General features: G+C 38.2%; 1 protein-coding gene across 1 annotated transcript in view; it reads right to left on the minus strand.

Annotated features, from left to right (window-relative positions):
- Positions 1–10,437: 10,437 nt before the first annotated feature.
- LOC104467030 (PH-interacting protein-like) overlaps positions 10,438–11,568 on the minus strand; it is a 24,807-nt gene continuing 23,676 nt past the window's right edge. The window contains exon 17 of the mRNA XM_010080641.1: positions 10,438–11,081. Within this exon, the coding sequence (XP_010078943.1) occupies positions 10,438–11,081 (644 nt within the window). The remainder of the gene's footprint in view (positions 11,082–11,568) is intronic.

Genomic DNA, 11,568 nt, shown 5'->3' on the forward strand with positions numbered 1-11,568 from the left:
GAGCGGCGGGACGGGGCCTCTCTCGGCCTCGCGTCCTCCCCGATGGCGGGCCGGGAAGAGTTTTAAGGCTTCAAGTGAAGTTAGAGTGGTGAACGCTGGTCAGGTTTTCAGGCCGGGGGCTTATCCCCCTTTTCCCAGACTGGCAGCTGTTTTTCCCTCACACAGAAAGGCTCCCAGGGTGCATGGGCCCAGGATTTCTCATCCTCAAAACACACCAAAACAAACACCTGGGTGGGCTTTACACCTTTGCCAGCTTTAAGGAGATTACAAAGAATTATTTTTGCAGGTTAATTTTCAGTAAATGATATTTGCAACTCCCTTATTTGAGTCATCTTTATCGGTGAAGGTGGACAAGTGCCCTCAACCTGCGACAAACAGAAGTCAGGAAGAAGTTCTTCAGTGAAGTTTATGCAGAAGGCCCCACAGCGTGCCTCTAACGGCCCCATTTCAGAGAGCACTTGGTCCCTGGGCCTGGTTTTGTCACAGATGGATGAAGCTGTAACCGAAAGAAAAGTCGTGGTTTCAATAGTGTGTGTGTCAGCTGCCAGGCAGAGCCTCCCTCCTGAGTCTCCTCTTTGTCAGGAATTTCTTTGGTGTAAATTCAACAGCAAATCAAATTTGTTGATGACACCCAAATCCGAGTGGGAGCAAAGAGAAGATAAACCGCAAATGACCCAGAGAGATGAGGCCAACAGGGAAGTTCAGCAGTCACAACTGTTGATGCTTTCGGAGGGAGAGGAAGCGTTCCAGCCATCTCTTCTCACTTACTGAGCACATCTCTGTGAAGGGTAGCACTGTAAAAAAAAAAAAAAAAGAATAATGTTATCGAGCCATACCTAGTTATTTTTCTCCATGCAGAAGCAGGAACTTCCAGATGTATGGAAGAACAAGATTTCTCTTGCTTGGTAAGACAAGAGGAAGGCAGACAAAAAGGCCAGGAGGCCTGCATGGATGAACTCCTGGGCAAATCCAAATGCAAAAAGGAAGCCTACAGAGGGTGGAAGCAAGGACAGATAGCCTGGGGGGAATACAGAGAAACTGAGCAGCCAGAGATCAGGTCAGGAAAGCTAAAGCCCTGATAGGATTAAATCTGGCCAAGGACATCAAGGGCAACAAGCAATACTCCTATAGGTACATCGGTGATAAGACTAGGGAAAATGTGAGCCCTCTCTGAAAGGAAATGGGAGACTTGGTTACCTGGGATATGGAGAAGGCTGACTTTTTTGCCTCTCCCCCTCTACTCCTCTCTCATAAGACCCCACCTGGAATACTGCGTCCAACTCTGGGGCCCCCAACATAAAAAAGACACAGACGGACTTGCTGGAGTGAGTGCAGAGAAGGGTCACAAAGATGATCAGAGGGCTGGAGCACCTCCTGTACGAGGACAGGCTGAGAGAGTTGGGGGTGTTCAGCCTGGAGAAGAGAAGGCTCCGGGGAAACCTTAGAGCAGCCTCCAGTACCTGAAGGGGGCTACAGGAGAGATGGGGGGGGGACTCTTTATCAGAGAGTGGAGTGAGAGGACAAGGGGGAATGGGTATAAGCTGAAAGAGGGCAGATTCAGACTAGACATTAGGAAGAAATTTTTCACTGTGAGGGTGGTGAGGCAGTGGCCCAGGTTGCCCAGAGAAGCTGTGGATGCCCCATCCCTGGAGGGGTTCAAGGCCAGGCTGGATGAGGCTTTGAGCAACCTGGGCTAGTGGGAGGTGTCCCTGCCCATGGCAGGGGGGGTGGGACTTGATGATCTTTAAGGTCCCTTCTAACCCCAACCATTCTAGGATTCTATTAAGTTTTGTAAAAAGGCTAGAGACAACGCTGCACAGACATTTTCAAAATCAGAGGAAAATTACAACTTGATATATTAGCATGCAATAAAAAATTCTGTCCATAAGATATCAGATGATGTACTTCTCTTTAGACAAAGCTTATATGAATTTTCTAAGAATTTTCCTAAATAATTTAACCTCTAATTTCCCTTATAAATTTATCAGAAGCATTTAGTATTAACACACATTTTACAAGCTCAAACCCTTCACAACTATTTAAGAGAATAAAAGTTTTGAGTACTGGATTTTTAATCCTTCCCAGTATACTTGTGCATTCTGATTAACCCATGTTAGTGAAAGACAGCAATGGCACAGAGTGCTCATGTACCCAGCTCTTCTTGTGAAGATTCTCGTTGGGTAAAAATTGGCAGTGTAATGAAAGTTGCTGGCCTGATCCCTAATTAAAGAGTTCTACTGTTTAAAATATATTTTTTTAAACATTCTTATGGTATTACCTTGGTGAATGGAAACGTTTGACAGCTGTATTCCCGTTTTTGTTCTGTTCATGGGAGCTTTCTCCACCCCCCTTAATAATAAAGAGAACTCAAATTTTGAATTAGAGTGCTGGAATATGGGAAAAACACCCTACTAGATTTCTCTGCTGTAGAATGTAAGTCAAGTAATTCTTTGTAGTTTCTAGCGTTTTAGTAATATTCTAAACTAGTTTTACATTTTAAGTGACAGTCTCTATTATTTTGGAGATCCTTGGTCTAATCAAATTCAGACACCTGAAACAAAGCACAGATCAACAGATAACACCGGCCCTGGAATACTAACTAACATTTAGCTTGAACTCAGTATTTTCAGGAATATGCCTCTGCAGAAATTTGATCCTGAATAAACTGATTACCTGCCTCTGCTCATTTCCTTGTTTTTTTTTTTTTTTTTTTTTTCACTGATGTGCCTACAAGCTAAAGCAAAACAAGAGGCAGACAGAGGCAGTTTTACTCAAGTTCGGGTAAAACCTCCCCATTTCTGAGACATGAAATGGAAGCATGAAGGAAATTTGCATGGCTGTTATCAGATTATATATATAAATTCCAGAATTTTCTAACCTGTCCTTCCTTCAGCGCTCACACAGATTTCAAAGTATGAGAGAAGATTCATAAATGCTCTCTACACTCCTATAAAAGAGTTAAGCCTGTTGTAAAGACATCTAACAAAGAATTTCTCAGAGCCAGAAAAACCACCTGACATTTTTGGCTTTGAGATTACTGTCCACATTAGTCAAACCCACAAAAATTATATTTTGCATGCTAATTTTGTATACAATAACTCCATTATATGCTATTTAAATTCCAATCACTTTCTCCATTGCTTGCTGGTTTTAGTTCTCTGGCACTCGCTTTATTCTCACATGTGCTTCCAATAAAAACATTGATGAATTTTTAAAGCCATTACACTTTGCTCATTTGTCTTTGGGAAAAATGACAGACGCCCTTTTGTGAAGCTCATATTGATCGCTAGAGCAGGAAAGAACACAGGTTTTGTACAAGAACTTTTCACATAATTTCCTTCACTTAATGAGCATTATGATCTAACAGGAGTAAATGGTATTAACATGGTGATGAAGCATTAGTACTGGCACCGTCAGCATCTAACATCTCGCAACATGTTAACCCTAAGCAAAGTCTTGATTCCTACTCAAAGGAAAATAGCCACAGGAGGTTTTGAAACGATACCTGTCACAGAAGTGAGAACTAGGATATGATTGTATTTTAAGGATCCTGTACAAAGTTACACAGAAAAAGATCTTTTAAAAAGAAAAGACTGTAGACTTCTCATAAAATCTCCTTTAGAAGAAACAAACTAAAAAAAAAAAAAAATCATGAACTGCTGAAGACTATTCACGGTAGCAAAACTAAAACCCTGGACCTGGAGTGGGTTGTTTTTGGAAGAGCACACCACTACTCTCATAATACTGTAGCACTGAAGATGCATATACAGTAGAACTACCCCCTCTGGTACTAAACTGAAACATGTAAGGAAGTGTGTTCCATTTTCAGTATTCTAAAATTACACCTCTCCAGGCAGAACATGCCAGTTACTAAAACTCACAGAGATACCTGAGAGAACAGAGAGTTTTTCCTCATATGCCAACACAAGTTTTGCTTTTGCCACAGGCTCCATGGTGGATGTGTCTGGAAAGCTACAGGGAACTCAGTTCATTTCGCTATGACCATTCCCTGATCCCGGTGCCCAGCAGCACACACATCCATGTGAGGTGAGGAAGGGTTTCTTCTATCACTTCTTCCTTGGGATTTCAGGTAAGATACATAAGGAGGGAAAAATCATTTGGTAAAGCAAGTAAGAGGTGAAACAGAATCCACGTGGTGCAGTATTTGAAATGACAAACATTTCTTTTGTCTTACATCTATTGGTCAAAACCATGTAGATACAAAGAAACAGAACTCGCAGCACCATGAGAACACATCTTGTGTTGACTTTCCATCACCCATTCAGAGCAACTAGCCTGGAGACCAGTGCTCTGCATACAGTGAGGCAGGGGGTTTCTCTCTGCTTAGTTGGTTTTTTAGCTTCTTCTAGAGTTGCAGGCAAGCAGAAATTTCCACATAGACTGGATGTAGCTCTGGTACAAACAGCTGTCACCTGAACAGGGATGGCTTCTTGGAGTACGCAGGGTACCCTCCTGCTGCACGCACAGAAGAGAGCTAAGAGAGCTGGTGCCAGGTGCTGGTGCCTTTATATTGCCTCCAGAATGGCAATTTTTAGAGAAAAAACCCTACAAAATAGCCAACTTTGATCTCTACCAGAGCATGCTTTGGTTTTGTCTGTTCCCACACAATATGCTATACCATACCACCCTATATCACTGTGCCATATTCCTCAAGGAATCAAAATGAGCTGATTTTAGGCTGTTCTGAAGAATACATAAGCAATTGTCCTGTAACACAGTAAATCACTAGATAGAAACAAACACTGTTGGACAGCTTAGAAAAACATGTTTTCTATTTATTTAAAAATAAGTTTGTAGTTACTACATTGCAGTGACAGTAATTCTTACACATACATTCTAGTTTGTATAAAAGGATTCAAAGTATTATGCATCAAAACTAACATAGAAAGTGTCCACGTAACAGTAAAGAAATTTCCAACCCATATGTACAAAAAGAAAGGGCACTGTTATCCTGGTGAGATACCTCAGGTTATAACATGACAATCCAGATTTCTGGAAGGGGAAAAAAAAAACTTGATAAAGCTAAAGAATTAGAGTTTTCAAAACTGTTACTCATTACATACAACAGATTTGTGTTTTACATAATGCTGTACAAAATAAGCGTAATTTTTAATCTGAAAATGTGTCAGTTTCAAAATTAACCTTTCTAGGTCATTTCCTTGAAGTTGAGTTCCATTCTATACATAAACATTACGACAGAATGTAATTCACGCAAGATCATTATCCAGTTGTCTGCCACACTCCTGCAGTTTTAGTATGGTCCAAAAATGTAACTTCTGTCTGGTCTCAATGTATTAGCACACCAACAGACGCAGTTGTAAGCACAAAAGAGTACATGTACATCATACAGGCATGTGTACGACATAGGTGCTTCTATTTCTTTCTACTCTGAATTTGTATGACCTCATTCCTTGTTCTTTCAGGGTAGAAATTTATAGTACAGTATTACCTTCCCTCCCTAAAATACATTGTTTGCATTATTTGAAGTGAATTTCCTGATATATTTATCTGCATTAAAAAGGATCCAAATGACTACTTGTCTCACTACCTACCTCCTAAAAGCTAAATGTATTCACCTTTATTTTATTGCAGCATATAAAGTTTCTCTCTAGAGTACCTTGAGGCTGTTAGAACCTTGGGAAAAAGAAGAAAAAAAAAAGCTTATAGCCTTTTTCTGCAATTTAAGAAGTATTTTAATCTCGCTTTCCTGGCGTGTTTCCCCTCTAACAGCCTGTAGAATGGCATGGCAAATCCCCATATTAACATCAGCACAAATGCAAGAGCACCGAGAACTTAGTCTGGTTTAAAAGCTACCTGTTACCTCCTCCAGACAGCAGAAAGTGTACAAACTGTATTCCTGATACAAACCAGGAAAAACTACGTAAGCTGTCAAGACCAGACTTGTTATTGGAAACACAATGTCAAGCCCTGGCTAGCTTCAGGAAATGTAATACACTTCCCTCTGCATATGAACAAGGACGTATATACAGTAATTTACAGCAGAAAACTAACAGCCCTTTTATCAGTTGAATATCTAGGTCCCCTTGGAAACCGATCTGTCACAAGAACTTCAGGGATAACAGAAAATATATTAGATAGTAATTTTACAGTTAATTTGTCTTCATTAGGTAGTAAACAGAAAACGAGCTTTTGCTGTTTCCAGGTGAGGTTTTAAAGCCCGCGGCCACCTGTATCACAGCACTGTTGGAGCTGTATTTAAATTCTTGTTAAACACCCATCTGTGTTAAAAAAAAAAAAAGCAAAAAGAAAAACCTTTGAAAAACTACTGTGGACAAAATAAACTGTATTAGAGTAAGGCAAGGAGTCAGGACACAATGTGATTATGGTATGGCTGCATCTTGATTGACCAGCAATATGTTAAAATCACCTCAGCAAGACTCGCATGCTTCAAATTAAATGTGAATGTTGATGAAAGCTTAAAAACCTACCCTCCCATCTCCTGGGTAAGAACAGGGTGAAAGGGCCCCATCCAGTTAAGCCAATTGCTTTTATAAAACCAGTCAACCATTCAACATGTGCCTAAATTCCAGTTACAAGGTAAGCATTTACCTGTAGTCCTTGATCCAACAAATGTGAGCAGAAGATTTAACAGTGTGGTGTAAAAATTGTAACAAGCTTGAAGTTACTGAATGAAGAGACTATCTTTTGTGTTGTATGCAGTCTTTTTTTGCTAAGACAAAAGCCTCTAGCACAGAATCAGAATTGGTACTTGAAAAATATTTGTACAGCAATACAGTAAGTTGTCTCTACACTACAATTTATTTTTAAATATTCATATATCCTATGTGCTGCATCAGGGTCCTTCATCAATTAATAGTTTTACAAATATTAAGCCATAGTAATATTTAACTCAACCAACTCAATCTGACAAGTCTATCAACAAACTGATCACGTGTACAACCTGGACACTGTACAAATAAACATATGCAAAGATATATCACAGCAGTCTCACCACTCGAGGAAGACGTTTTTCTGTCAAGCTGTACCACTGGTCACTGCCGGTGACAAAGAGCTCCCATTCAATATTGACAATAATGAACACTGCAGTGGTAAAAGTTCAGTTCAGTTCCCAGAGAACACACTAACGAGAGAAACAAACTGGCTGAACAGTTGTTCAGCATGTAGGCACAAGTACAGTGATTCCTGTTCAACAGTCAGAGCACACCGGTGTCACACAAACAGAAGGTATTTCCTCACTGGTAGTCAGAAAATAAGATACCACTCAGCGGTAAATACCAATTTTAACTGTTTCCCAGTATAGAGTAGAAACACCAGAACAATATCCTCATATCCATGTCAAATAGAAATGCATTTCATGAATAAAACGGCACTAATTGCTGCCAGGTCTGCAAGATCGTTGGTGTGTATCTGACTAGGAGCCTATGCAATATTTACAATGCGTATGGGAAACAAGCACATGAGACTTTGCTACTCCGTTTTCTCAACCAGTTGTTAGGTACTCGAGATGGCATTATAAAACATGCATATAATTACAGTTCTTAAATTATTTCAGAACACTGACCAAGAGTTTATTGCTCACATTTAAAAACTTAAGACTTTGTAACCAAAAGCTCTTTTTCTGGGTTGATACAGTATGTCACAACAACCTCAAATAATACATTTTTTCCCCAACCAAAATGCACAGTCCGATGGTGACTAAAATCTCATAAATAAAGTATGCAACCTAGTGAAATTAAATTATAAAAATATAACTTTTAAATAAATCTGGTATTTTGAATAAATTTTTAGTGTTGCTTCTATAAAAAATTTTGACCCAGATTATCCACAATTTATTTTCAAAGGAAAAACATTACTGTGTCTATTATGAATTAAAAAATTACTGGCTAAAGTCACTGGTACTACTAGGTGGGAAGCACTACCCATGTTCTGCAGGTAAGGCCTTCTACTCTCATAAAATTACAATGTACAATTTTCTACATACTGTTAAGGGAATGCATATTATTTCATTCTCGGAAACTCACATACAAGGTATTTTTGAGATATAAATATATACATAAACATGCCATACAAAACATTATTACAAATGGAGTAAATACAGAAGGTGAATTATAGATATATTCTATTTCATATATTACAATGCAGATAACATCAGGAAATTACACATTTTCAAATGATTGCCTTCGTCAGTGAGATTTGACAAAATTAACAAGCAGAATCAATTAGCTTTGAATTGTGAAGCTGGATTGCAACTACACAACCACAGCTTGTGATCTTACCATGATTAGTGACTCAACTTTAATTGCATGATAGATGCTTGTTAGAAAAAATAAATATGCCAGAAATGAAATACAAACTAATCCCTGCTCCCCAAATTCATATCCGTTAACAATTCAAAGAGGATCTGGAAAATATTTTTGTCATTTTTTGTAGCAAACTGTGTAATGAACTACATAAATCTAGGTATGGGTGGATACCGATTTGCCATCCACAGCAGCGTACTTCTGTTCCTCTTGGTGCCAGATACCAATGTTCTTTGTTCAAACATTTAACCATATATTTTTTTTTTAACAGAAGAATGAAGAATCAGGCCTCAAATCTGTGCAAATTTAAGGTCTTAATTCTGTATGCCCTCCCTTCCAGATATTACAGATGATGTTTGTAAAAAAAAAGCCAAAAAATTATTATTATTGTGTACAGAACTGAGGTTTCATTTCAGGTTTATTTTTTCAACTAAATTAGGGTCACACACACAAAAAGAAATCTTTCACACTATCCAAACTTCCAAAATAACGTATAACCAGAAAATTTTGGTTACATTTTTGTACCATACCAGATCTCAGAAAATATGACTACTTCTGTAATGTTTTTCCTTAAAACTGGACAATACTTTTTTTAAGTGATAGAAAATGGTATTAAAGTTTGTTTGTAAAGGTATAAAATAACTAAATGTACCATAAACAAATAAATAACTGCTTTTTTTTCCCAGAGCAGTACATATAACAATACATTCCCCTAAGTCATATAGTTATCATTTACAATAGACAACTTAATTTTACTAAGGATGCAAGAAATAATAGAATACAAGGCACAATCATTAAATGGAATTTTTCTTTAGGGTGTATATTGACTTATGTCAGCATGATATACCATAAAAAGTGCAGAAAAACACAATGTGCAATGAGACCACTGTATAAAACATGATTGCATAAAAAGTGATTTGGCCTTTTAACCTTAATAATTGAAAATAACCAATCTTCCCCTTAAAATTAAACTATAAAGTATGACATTTTAAAATTTCTTTTCAATTCTAGTGCTATCTAAAAAATCCTGAAAAAAATTTATACCTGGGTAATATTTTATACGTATGTGTTTATGTATATATTAATATATACACATACAGTCTTCTTTGTAGGACATTTCAGCCTCTTAAGCATGTCTAAAGTTGTAGAAACAACAATCAATCTGGATCAGAAAGTAAACATAATTCCATACCTGTCCTGTCATTTCCTTGAATCCTTTAACCAATTATACATTTTGTCTAAAACATCTCTGTCAAAGGACCCCACCAGTGCATTATTTTCTACCAAAAGTACCAAAAAGGATACATTTCAGAACAATGTTAACAACTTACTATTTAAAACAAGACACAGCTTTTATCACTGCAAATGGTATGCTGGACTGACACCCGAAAAGAAGAAAAGGCTTTCCACTGCACTGATTCTCAGTCTTTGGCACAACAAACAGAGATTTAGTGATTGATACAAGAATCAAGGTCTGCAAAATTAGACATTAGTCAAACTTTTTCCAATGTGGATATATATATATTTGATTACATTTTTGCTATGTTTGGCAGAATTTGGATGAACCAACAGCCTGTGCTAGGCTTCTCTTGCAGCTGAACCTTCCATCACAACTGAAATTAAGCATTTTCAGATTAGCAAATTTTGGTATTTTTGTATTTAATAGAAATGTTAAGTGAATTTACCGCCACTTTTTGACAAAATCTGCCTTCCTAGGCAACTCAATTTTACAATCAAAGTGTATCTTGCTTGGTCAAAAATAAATTTCTGTCTTCATTTTGTGGCATTAAAAGTTCTATCACCTGTTTTTAATTGTGTAGAGATACTATGCACTACTCCAGCAGAGTAGTTCTCAACTCTGTACATCAGTCAGAAATTGCTTCAGTTATTCTCAACTGTGAACAAAACGACTTTTGAAATGCATAACCTATTTGGAGGGCAATAAATAGCAAAAGTTTAAAATATATATTTCTTTCAAAGAATGTTCTCTCAGTTTATTTTTTGCTAAGTTTTTCTCCCCAAATCAGAACATATTCTTCTAACCCATAATAGCAGCAGGGAAGCAGAAGTCTGTTCTGCTGTTCCTTAACTGTACCTGCTTCATAGCATTCTGAAGTAAAACCCTTGGTAAAAATTACCAACCAATTAAATTCGCTTTTGCTTTTTCAGTCAACTTTCGGACTCTGCCTCTGCTAGATGTTCCAAAAGTTAAGGAGGTGTCTTCGAACAATAGCTGCCGTTGTTCTTCCTCAGAGTCATCTTCATTGTAAAAGGCTGTCCTCCTACCCTGGTTTCTAGTTCTCATGTGAGGTTCAGAGTCTTTGAGCTCTTCAGACCCCTCCTCCATAGGCGCATCAACCTTTTTCCTCCTGCTTCTTGTTTGCATTTTAACATTCGCAGGAACTGAAAGGTCTGAGCCTGGCTGATGAGTCTTTATCTTTCTTTTTGGCTTTCTACCCCCACGGCCTTTTTTTTGTAACAAGTCTTCCTTCATATTATTTTCAGAAAGAGAATTGCATGCAGTAGAAGCAGAGGCTTCTTCGGGTATATCCTTTGCAGTCTGGATTGTATTCTGCTCTGCAACCTTCTGCTGTTCAACAAGTTGTAGCTTTTTTGGTTTTCTGCCTCTTTTCTTGTGCACCACTTCACAGCTACTGTTATTCGTCTCCACCTTCGGTTTCCGTCCGGGACCTCTTTTAACTGGAGGTTTCAAAGGCTGTCCTCCGTGTCCGTTTACCTGAATGCTGCCTGATGCCAAAGCATTATTCTTGCAATCTGCTGTAAAGAAATGAGAGTACTTAGCACGTAACAGATTTGCATTTACATTCATTTTCACACTGCCTTAATAAAACTCTTACTGAAATATCTGAATGGATTCACAGTGATTGTCAATCTGTCAAAATCTAAGAAACCCAAAGCAGATCTCAAAGAGCTTCATGCCAGTACACAATGAAGACTGACTTCTAGGTGGCTTTAGCTGAAGGTAGCTTGAAGAAAAAAAAAAAACACAAAACCCACACAAACCACAAAAACAACAAACAAGGGAACAGGTCAGGTGTTTTTCTTGGCTGATCCAACACCACTGGACAAAAACCCCTACTTGCTATCTGCAATGGCAAAAAGCTGCTCAAGAAGCATTGCTGCAAGGATCAGGAGTGCTTCAGAGCAGGTAATCTCTGCAGAAATGAAAAAGTTTCTTTCAGCCCAAGGTAGCCTCCTTTATAGCCAGTTCATAGACCAGGGTGGTATCAACAAGCAAGGAAGA

Source organism: Pterocles gutturalis, unplaced genomic scaffold (assembly GCF_000699245.1).
Source record: "Pterocles gutturalis isolate BGI_N339 unplaced genomic scaffold, ASM69924v1 scaffold27179, whole genome shotgun sequence".
Classification (NCBI taxonomy): domain Eukaryota; kingdom Metazoa; phylum Chordata; class Aves; order Pterocliformes; family Pteroclidae; genus Pterocles; species Pterocles gutturalis.